The 17,141-nt window shown below is 35.9% G+C and overlaps 2 protein-coding genes and 1 pseudogene across 7 annotated transcripts; 1 reads left to right on the top strand and 2 right to left on the bottom strand.

Moving 5' to 3' along the window:
- Positions 1 to 244: 244 nt before the first annotated feature.
- KEA3 (K+ efflux antiporter 3) lies at positions 245 to 11,410 on the bottom strand. 4 transcript variants are annotated; one of them, XR_016024548.1, is made up of 21 exons: positions 11,016 to 11,410; positions 9,900 to 10,289; positions 9,491 to 9,592; positions 8,938 to 9,018; positions 8,000 to 8,101; positions 7,293 to 7,370; positions 6,789 to 6,857; positions 6,562 to 6,612; positions 5,675 to 5,788; positions 5,482 to 5,583; positions 5,260 to 5,394; positions 4,685 to 4,866; positions 4,458 to 4,590; positions 4,172 to 4,255; positions 3,987 to 4,088; positions 3,414 to 3,575; positions 2,936 to 3,025; positions 2,680 to 2,841; positions 1,351 to 2,070; positions 775 to 970; positions 245 to 548 (listed from the first exon to the last, which is right to left on the bottom strand). XR_016024548.1 is itself a non-coding variant. In XM_018115884.2 (19 exons), the coding sequence occupies exons 1-19, from the start codon at positions 11,049 to 11,051 to the stop codon at positions 1,606 to 1,608; spliced, it is 2,640 nt and encodes an 879-aa protein (XP_017971373.2). In that variant the 5' UTR covers positions 11,052 to 11,410; the 3' UTR covers positions 1,123 to 1,605. The 4 variants fall into 4 exon arrangements, 2 of the variants coding, with proteins under 2 accessions (XP_017971373.2, XP_017971374.2); XR_016024549.1 differs by lacking the exon at positions 245 to 548 and having other exon boundaries at positions 774 to 970; XM_018115884.2 differs by lacking the exons at positions 245 to 548; positions 775 to 970 and having other exon boundaries at positions 1,123 to 2,070.
- A 406-nt stretch (positions 11,411 to 11,816) lies between these two features.
- On the bottom strand, positions 11,817 to 13,352 carry LOC18607324 (peptide methionine sulfoxide reductase B5-like). The gene is made up of 3 exons (XM_007041416.3): positions 12,918 to 13,352; positions 12,271 to 12,427; positions 11,817 to 12,151 (listed from the first exon to the last, which is right to left on the bottom strand). The coding sequence occupies exons 1-3, from the start codon at positions 13,283 to 13,285 to the stop codon at positions 11,999 to 12,001; spliced, it is 678 nt and encodes a 225-aa protein (XP_007041478.3). The 5' UTR covers positions 13,286 to 13,352; the 3' UTR covers positions 11,817 to 11,998.
- Positions 13,353 to 13,907: 555 nt separating this feature from the next.
- On the top strand, positions 13,908 to 17,138 carry LOC18607325 (protein RMD5 homolog pseudogene; annotated as a pseudogene). Of its 2 annotated transcripts, none has more exons than XR_016024719.1 (3): positions 13,908 to 14,056; positions 14,495 to 14,535; positions 15,781 to 17,138. The product of XR_016024719.1 is annotated as a protein RMD5 homolog pseudogene, transcript variant X2 (transcript). The 2 variants fall into 2 exon arrangements; XR_016024718.1 differs by having other exon boundaries at positions 15,794 to 17,138.
- Positions 17,139 to 17,141: the final 3 nt, after the last annotated feature.

Raw genomic sequence — 17,141 nt, forward strand, 5'->3', positions numbered from 1 at the left:
TATTTTTATTTTGATTATTATTCACAACATCATTGTTAATCTCCAACTTGTCTGGAAACATTTCTTTTTTTGTTTTGAGTGATTATTATTCACAACAATTATTGCTAATCTCAAAATTATCAAAAATATTTTTTTTTATTTTAAATAATTATTATTCACAACAATCATTATTAATCTCGAACTCGTCAAGACCATTTTTTTTTTATTTTAAATTATTATTATTCACAACAATCATCACTAATTATAGTCAATGCGATTACATACATAGTACCCTGGAGATAAAAGGACTGCAACTGAATATGAGAGCAGGGGTACATTAAGCTGAAGAGCTGCCAGATGCATTTGACTGCCTGCCTTGTACCTAAATATTTATGCGGGATGGGGCCAATCCTTCCCTGCCAATCACCTGTGTCTGTCTGTCTGTCTGTCTGCACTTTTTCTCTAGTTTAGGACTATATTGTTATGTGCAGTGCAGATGCCGAAATGGCAGATATCTCTGGAAGAATCAAAGATGCTATATCATTTCCAATCTAGTAGCTCTTTTTGTCCTACAAGCAATCACACAAAGCAATGAAGTGCATCCATAGTTTCTATTTATGTCGCGGGTCATGTCCCTATCTCCAAAAGCTTTAACTGATGAAAGATACTACATTCACATTTATAATCTCTAAGATCTCTTATTTATTCTATATGACTATAACACTTTTCTTGTTTCTTTTGAAATACTTGACGTGACATTTATAAGTTCTGAAACATTAACTCAAACTTTCTTACCCTCTCAGCATTGCATGCTAACTGAGCTTTGGAGTTGTTTTTCCGGTCCCTCCCAACTCGAGTAATCTTGTTCTCTTCCAAAGGTTAAGAACTCTCGCAAGGAAAGAGGAAGCCTTACCACATGATAGAGAATTTAAGCCAGACAACCTAGCACTTCACAGATGCTTTTACCGGTTTATTATATGTTCCAACATCACTGCAATGGGGATGCCATTGTTATCATTGTAATTAAGAGTTGCAGAATTATTCATTCTGCTGCAACAGTTCTAGCAAAAGCAAACAATTACATTTCACTGCTTTTGGAAAGTGAATTCACAGAAAAGTTTAGTGACAGAAGCTTCATGGACATTAAGAAATTCACATTTGTATTCCCCACCCTCAAAGTGAAAACACCCAATCAAACAACAGGGAAATTACAAGAAGGATTGAAAAGTAGTTTTCCTATATCATTGCTACACTCTGTTGCTGTTCATTTTGTCAAATGCAACAAAAGACTGCAACATGGAGATCAGCATGAAGAATGAAAAATGATTAAAAAGAATCATTTCTACTTTGCATTATATTCAGTAAGTATACCTGAGCTGTGGTTATCTGAAACCTAGTATGAAACACTTAGCAACCAAAAAAAATTAGGAAGGTAGCCTCGAACAAAGCTTTGATCATTTTTGGCTGATAAAGAATGAAGCACAGCAAACCCTTTCACCAAAAGCACCTTGTTTCTCATCAACAACGTTAATTAGTTTCTGACACCTTCGAAAACGGAAGAATCTTGGCAATGCCTCAATAGAGTAAAAACAGCAGATGAGAAAGATACTTCGAGCTTTGATGCTTCTAACATTCCTCAGTAGTGGTTAATGTATTTCTCTCTTCCTCACTATCTGCTGTTTTTATAGGAAAGCCATTCTCTGTATCTAGTTCACAATATAAAACACCTTGGGACTTTGGATTCTCAGACTGATGAAGTTCACTGTCGTGCTTTCCTTGATCTACTTCCTCTTGAAGCTGGGAGACTTGAGTTCTATCTGCCAGGTTTTTTCTGGATAATTCATCTTCAGACTGATGAAGTACACTGTCGTGCTTTCCTTGATTTACTTCATCTTGAAGCTGCAAGACTTGAGTTCTATCTGCCAGGTTTTTTCTTGATAATTCATCTTCAGATGAGGTTGACAATTTGTCTGTCGGATCTACACCCCCTTGAAGCCTGGAGACTTGAGCTCTATCTATCTGGCTTTCCCTTGATAAATTGTCTTCAGATGAGGTCGATGATATTGATGCCTGGACCTGGGCCACTCTTGCCTAATAAAACAAACCAAATAGTTAATTCAGCAAAGTCATCAATTGCATGACAGTAATGAAGTACATGGAGATAAAAACAACTGTATTCAATGTGTATAGAGATAAATCAAAGCATGGTAATTCATGGAGTTTTCAAGTATAGAACAGTCACTAAAGCATGAAGACAATGTAGGTTTACGAACTTATGAGTATTGGCACCTAAAGTAAAAGAAAAATAGGATATCAAAAAGAAACATATCCAAAAAAAAAGGGGAAAAGAGTTAATTTTTGAAGAAAAACACTATTGATTCATAAGAGTAGCAAATTTTGCGCATAATAGGATATATCCATCATTTGAAGTGAAAATTTCAAACAAATGATCAACCAAAGTTTAGAGCAAATGCAAACTATGCTGCCAAGTGCTAATCAAGTAGACCCCTAAACTATTTGACCTGCCACATTCTCTTTGAAATGTCATGTAACAACCAGGTTATCCAAAAATTCTGGCCCAAAAGAATCAAAATAAGTGAAAGGACTCTAAGAGGTTTAACTTGCAGAAGCTCACTTGTCATACCATGTAACAAAAGTTTGAATGACAGTGGTAGTTTCCATAATTAATCATCCGTGTACCTGAAGTGGCTTCATAATGTCAAATTCGCGATCATCAGTTTTGCTGAGTTCTTCTTGAGCTTGCAACTCCATGGAATCTCGGACTAGCTCACTCAGAAATGTCACGTCATCAGACATGGCACCAAATCCTTTCAAAAGCTTTGATCCAAATTGTAAACTTGTCTGCATGAATAAATAGGACATCTATGTCAGGGTGCGGAAGCATGATGGTTGAACATTTGTAATAACAAAATGTAATATAAAAATTTGTCAATACCTCTGTATTCTCCAAGATGGCATCTGTTGCACCAGCTTTCTTTAAATCTAAGAGATGTTTGAGGTCTTGAGCCCTTGCATAGATTGGGACCTGCTCAATAGCATGTTTTAGCAGAAGATTAGCAGTCCACCCAGGGAAAAAAGTTTTTCTTTTTCGAAGAAAGTTTAACAATAGAGAAAAAGAAAGCCTAATAGCAATTAGTAGTGATCTAATCAGCAAACAAGCTGTTCAAATTTCATAGGTGCAGATGAAATAAAGTGTGAAGGGATCAATAAGGTTGATATAGGAAAATTAATTTAGATAAAGAAGTGCAAATCTTTACAAGTTAGTCTGAATTTTTGGAGCCTCCAATTGCTTCAAATATATAAAAAGAATAACTTTAATCAAGTCCCCTTAATAGCAATTTTTTTATGCTATCTCTGCCATTTTATCATCAGAATTTTACAGTGTGTCCTAGAGAGAGAGGAAAGAGCATTACTGCAGGGAAGGCAAGCCGAAGCCTTTGAACAGCTTCAATTGTCCTCTTCTTTCCTCTGTACATAATCATGACAGCTTTTGGAGAAGAGATACCGGCAGACTGCAGAACAGCTGGACGTGACCCATCCCCATAGAGGATTGGGAAACCAAGTTTTCGAGATGCCTGCAAATGCAATAACAACTATTTTAAATACCATCACCTGTAATGATATAGAATATATCTTTTATTTAAAAGAAATACTGAAAAAAGTAGCAAAATAGTTATCCTCAGTTTACAAAATTTTATATAAATATTTCAATTTTAAAACACTAGAAAACCATTTTACATTTTTACTGCAACAGACTTATTCTAAGGTCCTTTTTCCTATACTTAATTTTGTTGAATTAAGTCTCTCTGAAGTCCACAGTCAAACTTCTGAACAATAAATGCCCATTGAGATGATAGTTACCCACCAAGACATGCACATTTGTAATTGGAATTAAAGTAAGATGTTACTCATTCATCGAAAATATATATATACATACATATATCTTAAACAAAGTAGCAATATAGGATCATATGAAATTTGGATACCTTCACCACAGAAGGATTGAGATCAAAAGCAACATAATGCAATCCCATACTGTCGCCATCTACTCCAGAAGCCAAAGGGGTTGACAAAAAATTAGCAAGTACCTGCAAGTAAAAACATTAGAACACTCAAATGTATTTGCAGCCATGTGATAATTGTAGCTGTTAGTGCATCATATTTGATGTACCTGGCCCATTTGCCCAAAGCCAATGATAACAATAGGTTCACTTGCATCAAAGTTCACCGTCTCAGCAGCTTTCTGCAAAAATTTCTTTAAGTTCAAACAAATAAAATCACTCAAGCAAGATGATGACATAAACAGTCCAGCCACCAGAACTAGCTGGTCACTGAAAAATAATCAACTAAAATACTACAGAAAAGAGAGAAAATATTGGGCCATGAAAACTTAATCCAACCAGAGTAATTCCAATTACAAATTTTGAGACCAAAAGATATTACTAGCATAAACATACATCTGCATCAAACTTGTCATCAATAAAATCGGCAGCCCTTCTTCCTACTTCATTAAGCCATGGGGTTAAAGCCATCGACAGTACCACAACAATAATAAGCAGCTTATTAAGCTCAAGCGGTAACACTCCCAGCCTGCTTGAGGACAACAGAAGACTTTATGAGCACAAAGTAAACAAGAATGCTGACTTAGAGATTAGTTACATAATTGATTTAAGTTGAGACCAACCTATTAGCTAGAGAAAAAACTACAAATGCAAACTCGCCTCCTTGGGATAGAAGAAATCCTACTCTTACACTTTCCTGCAAGGTGAGTCCAACACGAGGACCTATAGCTGTAATGATCAGCGTCTTGATGACAATCAAACCAGCCAAGAGTGTAAGCACATTTGGCCACTCACGGTAAAGAAGCTGCAAAGAAAACAATATAACTTGCATTTGATGATAAGGGCTACACTTTGCACATTCAGGGGTATAACCAACATAAATTCATATAATCAACCCTCTCTAGAGAACATAGCAGCTTGAGGTCACCACAGCCTGAAAGTTAAGATAACTGGCACTGTATCCTTAATTTCCTTGACAGCCAATTCAGGACAGAAATTTCAATAGTGCTTATTACACAGAAGTAAATAAAACTACACGATGAAGGATTAAAGTACAGAAATGTCATGAAATTGATACAAATTCAGTTCTTTTAAGCTGCAGCTATGCACTTGCTATTATTCAAATACACTAAAAACCAAGTATATAAACAAATAGAGGGTAATCAAGGAATATACTACTCACAAATAACTACCATACCTGCATGTCAATCGAAGTTCCAGTAGTCATGAAAAATAACCCGAGAAGCAAGCCTCTAAATGGCCTTATATCAGCTTCAATCTGTGTCCGGAAATTCGTTTCCGCCAATAATGCTCCGGCGAGAAATGCTCCAAGCTGGACAATGAAATTAAACTTAATCATTACTTGACTTGAAATGCATCAGTCTCAACCATTATCTGCTATTGAGAATAAATATCAAACCGTGTCACTGAAGCCCAATTGTTGGGTGAGAAGCGAAGTCCCAGCAACTGTTAGCAAGCAGAGAGCAACAAAGGCCTCTGAGCTCCTTGTTTCAGCAACAACCTGAAAATTTGAGAAACCTAAGCTAGTTATGCAGCAAATGAAAAGTGTTGAAGTGTTTTTCTTTTCCTCTTTAATAATAGATCCAACTCACCTCAAAAACTCGCCTAAGAATGTACTTTCCTCCAAGAGAGAGCAGACCAAGCCCACCTAATGCCTTCAAACTCTCTTGAGCTAGCATTGGCCAAATGCTTTCCTCTACTAGATTCTGCGAAGTTGAGAAAGAGATTAAAAATGGTCAATGAATGATTCAGTGCATCCCAGATGTATCTGATAAGAACAGTAGTATCTATCACAGTCCATATAAGACAAAGCTTTCAAGTGACAAGTCCGAAAGGAATAAATGAGAAAAAAGTGAGGATTGATCATTACAACAGACAAGGTTTCTCCTATTGAAACATTTATGATAAAAATGAGATAGAACTTCAGGCCTGGACACCTGCCCCATCTAAGCATGTCGTAGAACTTGTATATAAGGTGTTCATAATATCAATTTCTCAAGGTATGCAACAGGAAATGGGAAGTAGAAACTCAACTAAAAGCTTGAGATCTAAGCATGATGCCCATTCATATATCAATGAAAGAAACAAATAGAAGTTGGTAACATGTCAAAATATCACTTACAAACAACAGGATAAAAGATCAACATGGCAATTGAACATTCTGCTCAGAACATATGACTTCAGAAAGAGTAACACAAGAACACATTAACATACTTGAATAAGGGGGGGGGGGGGGGTGGTGAGGAGGGTGGTGTGGAAAGCAGGGTGCACAAGCAATCTGTCTCAGCAGTTAGGAAAATGAATAGAGGCAGTTTAAAGAATACAGAGAGTATCACATATGACTCTCCATCAGAGAGACAAATGAAGAGTTCATCTCACTAATTGAAGATTAAAATCAAAAATGGATTTCTTGTTTTTAAAATGCATATTCTAAGATTCATCACAGAGAAAGTGAGACCAGAGAGAGACTCTTCTATACCTGGCTCTCGAGCACTGGAAGTATGACTAAGAGAGGGACAACTGCTATGTCCTGCAAATATCAAGCAGTGGGGCCCAAAAAAGTTATTGACATCATATTTTGCTGTATACTTCGCAATGAACCTAGAAAAATCCACAAATGGAAGTAATAGGAAGTATAGTAACTCCTTTGGTATGTCAAATTAACTATAATACATAAGCCAAAGCATATTGAGGAGAAATAAGAACCTGTAAAAGAAGTATCCCCAATGTTGCTGAGCCAAATCTTGTTGGCAGCTCACCCTTCTCTGCAAGAAGCTATATCTTATAATTGTCAGCTTTGCATTGCTATATAAGGCAGGTATATCTCATATCTCAATGAAGAGGAAACACTTGGCAAATCAAAAGCACCATAAGGCTAAGAACTTTACTTCTTTTATTTGTAATCTGTACTAATTTGTTATGAGGGAATCTTGTTACCAAAGAGCAAGTAGCACTTCCAGATTCACATTTATCAAGAGAAGAAAAGGAAGAAAAGAATACAAATAAGACAGTCCTCTTTTAGAACACAAGTCTTCACTTGAAGACCCAGGGCCTCAAAACTACCAAATATAGAAGTAATGAGCACATAGTTATTAGAGCCTGTCCACCAGGATTTATGCATACCTACCCAAAAGTGACAATGGCAGCAAAATGAAACAGCCTTATAAAGTGACATGTATAACCATCTTTAGATATCTACCATTAGAATACCTGTAGAACAAAAGCTGAAGAAGATAGAGAGAGAGCAGCACCAATTACTACAGCTTCATCAATACTTCTGATATTAACCTACAATTGTACCAAAAAGAAGAATGTTAAGAGGTTTACAGATAAAATGCATGATAATTCAGTCAGACAGCTTTCTATAGGTAAACTGCTGCTAGAACATTCAAATGACAATTACTAATTCTGAATTATATCAATTTCTATAAAAAGAAAAAAGATGCTATTGAACTTCTAAAACCAACTTAAACTGAAACCAGAATCCAAGCCTACCCCTTCATCTTTAGGTAACCAATTCTTAACTCATAATAATGTTGAATCTTCTATATTTCAAGGTGAGAAATCATGAGCTTTATTCTTTGAAAAGTCACCCACATAGTACTACCATATTTACTTTCTCTTTCTCTCTCCAATATTCAGTTTAAATTCCAAAATGTTTTTTCTAAACAATCTACCAAAATTGAAATATATTATTTTTCCTAAATTTACTCATATTTGAGTCAAATTCATAGAAAACAAATAAATGGAACAAAACATGTCCATGCAATAAGTAGCACTAAAATTCTGCATCACGACAAACTCATTGAAACCCCAACCCAAATAATTAGCAGAGAATGATTAAAAGTATTAAACAAAGAAATGCAGGGTGAACAGATACAAGAAGGATTAAAGATGCCTTGATAATGTGTTCTCACCAAGTCAGGCCTAGAGTGAAATAGGAACTCAAGAATTCTGGTTCCAATAGCCCCATTAGGTGGAAGTTCAAATGCTGTGAAGGCAAGGGTGGATAAAACAACCTTAACAACAGGGGAAAAAAGACAATATCAATAAGAATAATTATATAGCCTAGAATTCAAAGTGGAAAAAGATGCTTCGCTAGCCAACTTCTAGAGAAATACAAGCTATAAAAATGAAATTATAAGTGCAGAGAAAAAAAAACAACAAAACAAGTTTTAAAGAAGCCCAATTCAAGGGTCATTTGACTTTCCTGACAATATGTTTTTCATGGCAAATGTGGAATAGCAAAGAGAACAACATCCTTTGCTAGAAGCTAACAAGAGTAACTGCTTTATTAATGCAACAAGCTGGTAAAAATGGGCCCAGAACTGAGCAAACCTTACTAGTAAACCTTAAAATATATAACTCTGGAATGTGTAGCGATGGAACAGTAACTCTAGGAAACTTGTTAGAAGTATCTTCAAATGATGAAAAAATGAAAATAGAGATAGAAACTCTACCACATAAAGTAGATGGGTCCTTTAAGTGTTATTGCTTAAGAGATAAAACCTCAGTCCAAATTAGTTCAGTGATGTACATGTACTTCACTTTTTCCATGTTCACATAAAAAATAGACAGTAGAATTTCCCACTCATGATTCAAACTTGAGACAATACTTGAGACAATAGTAAAATCTAGTCATACATAGATATGGTATTAAACTCATAAAAAACTTCACAGAGCAAAATTTCTAGCAATTCAACAACATGCTGTTTCAACAACTTGACTCATTTCCAGCCTGGTTTTCAATATAATATTACTCAGTACTTCTACAAATATATGAGTGATGAGACATGCAAATGTTTGAACCCCAATAAACAACTGGATTAAATAACAGATCTCAATAGCATCATACCTGAGTCAATCCCATGCCAAAGGCAAATTTTGCAAGAGCTTTTAGGCGTGCAAGAGAAAGCTCTAAACCCATTTCAAACAGCTGCAAAGGAACAGATGTTAGCCGAAAATGAATGCCCATAATTTTTACAAGGAATTCGACATGAAACTCGCAGCATAAAAAAAGTCACATGTTGCTTTTCAAACTATCCTTCTTTATTTAAAGAGTTCAAATAACTAACAAATAATGAACATTTAAAGAAGATGTCAAGAAGTTGGCTATCAATCCAAGAAATATCACCAGATATCTGTACTATTTATTTAAGCGTACATGTAACAAGAGCAGGATAGTTACAAGGATAGACTATAAGCAACAGTCAAATCTTTTCAAAAAAAAATAAGCAACAGTCAAATGATAGATGCATCATTTGCAAACAATATATTCAAGTCAAATAAAAGAATAGCTGTCTTCACTAGTCTTCAGTGTCAATAGCTACCTTCTTCTTTTAGCACTGACACAGATCTAACAGAAATTAACAGAAACAGAAATGGCATCTGACAGCAATTGCACTTACCAGAAAAAGTATTCCCCATTCAGACAGAACTTTGACATCTGTAAGATTTCTAATCAATGCAAATTGATTCAGTACAACCCCCGCAAAGAAGAAGCCAAGTATCTGAAGGCAATTACATTTTTTGGCTGTTATTATTAGGGATAGAAGACTATCAATCAATAAGAATAACATCCATAGTTCTTCCATATTGGGTATATATTTGAAGATTCCTCAAGCAACTATTATAACATCATGTTTTACAAGTATGCTTACCTTGGTTTATATAAATAATACGGACAAGCCTATGTACATACATATTTATAGACACATGACAACCTCTCATTTATCTGTGGTGCCAGTAAATTTAATGGAAATGAAGGAAAAAAGAATAACTTGTGAGAATTCTGCTACTAGAATTGTTTATCCTTACAGGGCTCGCTCTAATGATCTTGAAGGCAGGAACAACCATGACAGTCACAGCCAAGAATGTCAGAGTATCCAATCCCAAATCATTGATAACATCAACAGCACTGGCAACATCAACTGCAGCATAGATCCGTGACCTTCCTCGGTGGATCAGTCTATCATCAGAGAACTTGAGTCCTCTCCAATTAGATGGTGAGGAAGATTGTAAAGGTGTGTCACCAAATATGTGCTTTAAAACAAGAGTGCAATTATTCGTTCTAACTTTTACTAATATCGGTCGAGAATGGAAGAGCATGTTATTGATATATGGCATATTAGAAGAATGCCCGGAAAACCATGATACAGCTTGACGGTATGCACCGCCCAGGCTCTTTCGTTTAACAAAGTCATAACCCTGCAAGATGAAAAAAACAAAGAACTAGATTGCAATTAAACCCTTCAAGAGCAGAAAACTTGGATCAATTCAAATGATGATCATAATTCATAGGATTAAACGTTTAAGGAATTTTAGCCTCTCAGTCATTAATAAATAATCGCTTAAAAAAAATGAGACATCTTTTGAAAAAAAATGTTAATCCATGACATAAGACTCGTTAATTGAAGCCATTACTTGAATATTTTGAATTAGAGTTTCCCTAGAATCAAGTTTTAACAAATTTGGGTGGTGGAAAGTGATTGTCCCAAACTAATACGAACTTTGGAAAACAATTTTGAAATTTAACCAATTTGATGTTTCCTTGAAATACAAATATAGTATAGGGAAGCCAAATCAAATAAAAAGAGCTTTAACTATCATAATCTGCGTAATATCCAGAACTTCAACTACTTAAAATATTATGGTTATCTTTTCCATTCTTATGGCCTCTCAAAATTTAACAAAGTCAGTTAGATGTCAAATTGCAGTCTTGGAAGATTTACCAAAAGGTTCAAAAGTAGGAGCATAACATACATGTGTAACATGAAGACAGTTCAAATTCTTGTTTCATTTGTCGGTAAAGAAAGAAACTCAAGAATGCAAAAATTTGAAAAGAAAATTTAAAGAAAAAATAACTATTTCTTTGCACTTTTGCAGTCCAAAAAACAGCAAAAAAAAAAATGTCAACGTTTAGAAATTGCATACCTTGGGACTATGGCAACAAGATATTGACTCCAACATGGTGTTTAAGGGCTTAAATACTCAAGAATCAAGAACCAACTGAAACAGACAAGTTAAAAGGCATGTTCCTGATTCTCTGATAAACCCTCAAGATTTTTAAGTTCAGGATTCTTGAACCTTGAAAAGAAAAAGAGATAGGAACTCTGGGTTTTTTCTTTTTTGATTTTGTTTTTTGCTTCCCCTCTCTTATAGTTTCTTGTGGGTATGTAAAGGGCTAAAGAAGAGGAGAGGAAGAGACCACGACATGTCTAAAAGCCTGTGATTTTGGAGCTTGTAAGAATTCCTGGAAAGAGTTAAAATGTACGGGCAAGAAGTGGTTTCTTTGAGGTCCATGGTCGGGTTCAGACAAAGAAGGAAGTGGCTGATTTTTAAACTGGTATATGGTCAGGTGACGTTATTACACGTGGCAGTTGCGGATGATATCGGAATGTAAGTTGCTGATTTATCGGAGAAAAACAGACACGTCCACGTAGATATGGGTGAGATTCCTTGACATTAAAAGCATATGGTAGGGTTTAAAGCAACTCTTTCCTTTGTTATTATTGTTTCGAAGCCCTTCGTAGCCATTTTCTTTACCCAGAAAAGTTGGATTTGTGGTGGAGGATTGCCCTGGAACTAAAATCCCAATCGAAATAGAGAGTTCAGAAATTCTGAACTTGAACAGTAGCTGGAAACGGCAGCAAACTCTATTCATCCGTTCAACTTTTCCCACTCCGAGAAGCCGGGGATTTTGCCTTGTGGTAACCATATGCAAATCAACAAAGAAACCCCAAAATTATTTTGCGTACTTTGCAAGAAAGCATGAAGTTTTTCAAATAAAATAGAACCACAAGTAGAGTTTGATCCAGAAGTTGTTACATCAGTTCTTATTAGCATAACGTCGCGTTATGGCCATGTTCTATACATAATGAATAGTACTAACATAACTGCTATAACAGGATTTGCTCCTAAGAATTTGCAGGAACAAATTTGAGTGATATGCTATTGACACAATGGCGTTCATTCGTGGGTGTTGGAAACCCTTCACCTTTAAATACATGGCCCAAATGCCCACCACAAGCTGCACAAGTAATTTCGATCCTCATCCCATCTGGGTCCGGCTGATTAAACATGATACTCTCATTAGCAAACTTTACTTGAAACAGAAACCAATTTAAGATGATACAGAACACTGGGAAAGAAGGAAATGCAAGGAGACCAGAAGAGGAAGGAAGCTCACATTGCGATTGATGGCTCCCGGGAGACCCTCATAGAAAGCTGGCCAACCACAACCGGAATTGAATTTTGTAGTAGATTTATAGAGAGGAGTCCCACATCCTGCACAGTTGTAGACACCCTCTTCAAAGAGCTTGTCATATTCTCCAGTGCCAGGATACCTGTAGAGCATCAAAACAATGTCAAGAATCATAAATGGATATGTCTTAAATAACATGATCCGGTGTAAAATACAGTGAACAATTAAGCATAATGCAAGTCTAATTTGTCAGAAGGGTCTGGTACCACTTTGAGTAGAGTGACATTGATTAGATTATAATTAAACAGCTACCACATTTTGCATAGACTGCCCTTCAGGTAATGCATGAACATAATAACTAAAAAGACAGCATCTTTGCCAATGGATCAATCAAACTCTGACAAGAGGTTGAACACTCATATCCAAAATTGTCAGACACAACAGAAATACTCCAAAAATGCCAATTCTCCATGAGTTATCTTTTCTTTTCCAATTTCATGTAGTTTATGAGATTACAGACATTAATTTGGTCCAAAAGCAATAAAGCTCAAAATTTATACAATTTGACAAAAAAAAAAAAGGTATGGAATTGATTAACAGATTCAACACTACCACAAGCTTAACAAACTTACTCAGTGCCCTTTTGTCTCAAAATTCGAAACTGCTCAGGGCTGAGAATAGCACGCCACTCTTCCTCGGATTTCTGGACCGACCCAGAAGCAGCCATGGCCACGACAGCACTCCCACGAAACCTACGCTTGCTCTGGTGAAGGAACCTCCCAGACCCAGATGAAGAAATGGAACAGGTAACGGCCCTTGGCGAAGAAGATGGAAATCTCAAGCGGGAATTACTAGGAAGAACAGGATTAGAAGCAGTTCTCCAATAGGAATTGAGAAACCTAGAGAAAATGGCGGGTTTGGCAGCCGTGGCGGTGGTGAAGAGTAGAGCTTTGGAGGAGGAAGAAGAAAAGGGTGTCGTTTTGAGGATGTGAAGGCCCATTTGAGAGAGAAAGATCCAGAGTTACCCTCTGTTCCGAATCAACGGGGTAGATAATGCATGCGAGAATCCCTCACTGATAAACCCAAAACGTCTAAACGACGCGTCGTGCAAGGATAGATAGAGGGTATTGGAGGAAAATAAAATATTCACACGAGTGTCTGTTTCCTATCCCAATTTGTTGCACGTGTGCATATACACGGAGATCCAATACCCGATAATATAGAGTTTAGGTATTACAATTACATATTCGATTATAGGTCGAATTTGATTAAAACTTTTTATACTCAAATCGAATTTGAATTAAATTTCAAATATCACTTTAACATCTTTTAAACTCCAACTCGATTATACAAAAATTTATAATATCTAAACTTCAAACTTTTATTCTCATCCTTTATCATTGCAATTAATTTTCTTTTTTTAAAATTAAAAATTACAAAATTAATCTTTTATGTAATTTTTAAATTAGATAATTAAATATTTAACAGATTTAATAATTAACAAATAAAGTTTTGTTATTAAATAATATTTTGTGATTTTATTTGGCTTTTTATAGAATTTATTACTTTCTTAATTAAACTAATTCAGGATTAAAGAATTTTTTTTAAAAAAATAGTAACCTACATCCCAACGCGTGCGTCCTTTGATGCCCTCTGTCTCTCTCACGCTTTACTTTAACTTCCCTTCTCTCTGGTATCAAAGCGAACCAGAGACTCTCGCGCTCTCTCTTCTCTCTGCGACTTTTCCTCTTCAATTTCGATCTCAAATCTGGTAACTTTCCTCAAATCTCAATTTGAGCAATTTCGTTTCTTCTTTTGGTGGTTTGTGCTTTCATGATTTTGATCCCCTGTTTGTTTCACGAGAAAACGGAGGAAAAAGCATGACCCAGAAATTCTAGTCTTGCATGTTATCATTCATCATGTTTATATATTAACCGTTTTTACTTTGGTATCCGAATTAAATGAAATAGGAAGAAAGTTTTAAGCTTAGCGTTTCCTTTGTTTTCCTATCATTTCTTAGCAACCAAACATCATCTTTTGTAATCCAAGACTCTGAAAATTAAACCTTTGTGAATTCTGTTATTCCAGAAGGTTTGAACTTTTCATTCTATTCTTTGTATTTCATTATTAATCAACTCTCCTTTTTATTCTTAGTTGAATTTGGCATATTTGTAGTGTCTGACTGGTGTCATTTCTTTTTCTAATGCAGGTAACTAAGAGAAAAAGACTTGCTGAAGCTGCCAAGCTAAGGTCTTTTTCTATTGTCTTTATTTCAATTTTGATGATGTTATAAATAATTGATTCTCCAATTGTTTGTTCTTACCATTTTTAGATACTATTTAGCAACATTTATGATTTTGTGTTCTATGGAGTCCTTTTAGGAGCTCAACTGTGTTTCGATTAGAAGTTATGACTTTCTTAAATTGTGTTACATCTGGGTTTGTTCAATTGAAAATATGATCTGTCACTTTCTCTTCTCCTCAATTGCTGATGAACATTAAATTTTGACCTTGTGGTTAAGGGTAGAAAGTAATGTCCATTTCTTTTCGGTAGGTGTATTATATTGCCAACCATCAGATCTAGCAATGGCCTCTGCTGATGATTCTATTATGTTTATTGGGCTGGTATACCACGCAGCTTTAGATTTTATTAGTTTTAAACTTGACCCTCATCTGAGACAAAGCTCTAAATCTTCAAACCTGTCCAAAATCATCTTGAAATACTAGTGATGTTGGCTACAACTTGTGTTTCTGAAAGCTATTTAAACAGTGCCGTTATTTCCTGAGCTTATCTTCTAGTAGTTGATTTCCATGTGCACTTTTAATGAAAAGAAAATCAGACAACTGGCGTAGTAATGCCTCATTTTTAATGTAAGGTGGCTTTTCAAAAAGACTGCAATTGGTATTGAGAAAATCAAACGTGTGTAAACCTTTTATCGTCCTTTGATGGACTTGAAATTTACTATAACATAAGAAAATGTTAAATGTATTATGCTGTTGTAATTTTGCATGATTAAATGTGTGACTGTTACATTCTGCAGTTCTACTTTATGCCAGGTCTAAAGCTTTGATGTGGAACTTCTAGTCTAATCTTTATCATTACGATGACTAATATCATGTCAATATTTTTTCCATGTCACTGCAAGATTGCTTCTTCCTATATCACCATATCCTACCTACAGCATAGTATCCATTCTCACACTCTGCTGCCATATCTACAAACAAATAAATAACAGTTGTGATACCTGTTTTTTGGGTTTCATAGACTAGTGGCTGAAGTGTATGTCTAGCATCATCTAGTGAAGCATTATAGCCAGCTGCTTAGAGAGTGTCATCCTTTCTTGAACAATTTACACCCTTTAATGATGAGAAGTGTTTTCCGTTTTCCTAAGTTGTTAGATGCTCTATGTTCATAGAGTCTAATTTCCATCTTTCTCAGATATATTTGCACTTAAAATTGTTGATCTCCATACCTTACTAAAACTATCACTTTTAGCTATTCTCGGCAGGAACTTGTCATCAAGTTAAGATTTAGATATGGAACTGAACACCATAAAAGATGCATTTGACCGTGTTGCTAAGAGGCAGAAATTATTTTCCTCTAAATCCCAAGAGGTAGTTGATCAAGTTGGCCATGAAATTGAGCAGGCATTGGCAAAAATCCAGGCCTCTAATGATCCCCTGTCCCCTATTGATCTGAAATCCATTCTTACTGAGCTTAAACTTAAGCTCAATACTATGGATCCACTCCACCAGTTAGAAGGACTGCAGAAGGAACGTAACATAAATCTCAGCAAGTACCCTAAACTTCTTGAAAAGTCATTCAATCCTGACATATCCAAGGCATATAGAAATGTTGATTTTGACTTCCACATAGTGAATCAGATACTTGCAAGTCACTTTTACCGGCAAGGCTTGTTTGACCTTGGAGATTGCCTGATAAATGAAGCTGGAGAACCTGAGGCAATTGCAATTAGATCTCATTTCTTAGAAATGTATCAAATACTTGAAGCTTTGAAGGTTAAGAACCTTGAGCCTGCTCTGAACTGGATCACTGCCAATCGTGAAAAGCTCAAGCAAAATGGTTCAACTCTTGAGCTGAAACTCCACAGGCTTCAATTTCTGGAGATTATCCAGAAAGGAACTAAAGGTGATGCACTTAGTTATGCCAGAACTTACCTTTCTCCTTTTGCTTCCCTGCACATGAATGAGTTTCAGAAGCTTGTGGTTTGCATCATATGGGTTGGAAAGCTTGACAGCTGCCCACATGCTGAGTTAATGGCTCCAGCTCATTGGGAGGAATTTACTGTGGAGCTCACCCAACATTTTTGCAGTCTTGTGGGACAGTCCTCTCCGAGCCCACTGAGTGTGGCCATAGCAGCTGGTATTGAAGGGTTGCCTACACTTTTGAAGCTGGCTAATGTAATGGCTGCAAAGAAGCAGGAGTGGCTAGCAATAAAACAATTGCCAGTGCCAGTGGAATTGGGGAAGGAATTTCAGTTTCACTCAATATTTGTATGTCCTGTGAGTAGAGATCAATGCAGCGAAGAGAATCCACCAATGCTGATGCCTTGTCTGCATGTCCTTTGCAAGCAATCGATCATGAAGCTGTCGAAAAGCAGCTCTCGGATATTCAAATGTCCTTACTGTCCAACAGAGGCTTCAGCTGCACAGTGCAGGCAACTGTATTTCTGATGCCTATCATGATTGTAGAGCAAGTTTTTAGGGTCCTCCTCTTGTGGTCCTTAAATTTGTGCTTTGTTTTAAGCATTTTTATTTATAGAAGATTGTATATAGAAATTCTTTGTACATTCACAATTTATTTTTACAAGGTTATCATTTGCACAAAACAAAGTC

The sequence above is a fragment of the Theobroma cacao genome, chromosome 2, assembly GCF_053813885.1.
Source record: "Theobroma cacao isolate CCN51 chromosome 2, ASM5381388v1, whole genome shotgun sequence".
In the NCBI taxonomy this organism is placed as follows: domain Eukaryota; kingdom Viridiplantae; phylum Streptophyta; class Magnoliopsida; order Malvales; family Malvaceae; genus Theobroma; species Theobroma cacao.

Bases quoted from the DNA above. Each gene is read 5' to 3' on its own strand.
- KEA3 (XM_018115884.2), bottom strand. From the start codon at position 11,051: ATGTTGGAGTCAATATCTTGTTGCCATAGTCCCAAG. The intron at 9,019-9,490 runs GTAAGTGCAATT...GTTCCTTTGCAG, and splicing joins AATGGGGAATACTTTTTCTG to CTGTTTGAAATGGGTTTAGA. The intron at 5,789-6,561 runs GTATAGAAGAGT...TCAACTTCGCAG, and splicing joins TTCCAGTGCTCGAGAGCCAG to AATCTAGTAGAGGAAAGCAT.
- LOC18607324 (XM_007041416.3), bottom strand. From the start codon at position 13,285: ATGGGCCTTCACATCCTCAAAACGACACCCTTTTCTTCTTCCTCCTCC. The intron at 12,428-12,917 runs GTAAGTTTGTTA...GATGCTCTACAG, and splicing joins TTGAGACAAAAGGGCACTGA to GTATCCTGGCACTGGAGAAT. The intron at 12,152-12,270 runs GTGAGCTTCCTT...ATGTTTAATCAG, and splicing joins CGGGAGCCATCAATCGCAAT to CCGGACCCAGATGGGATGAG.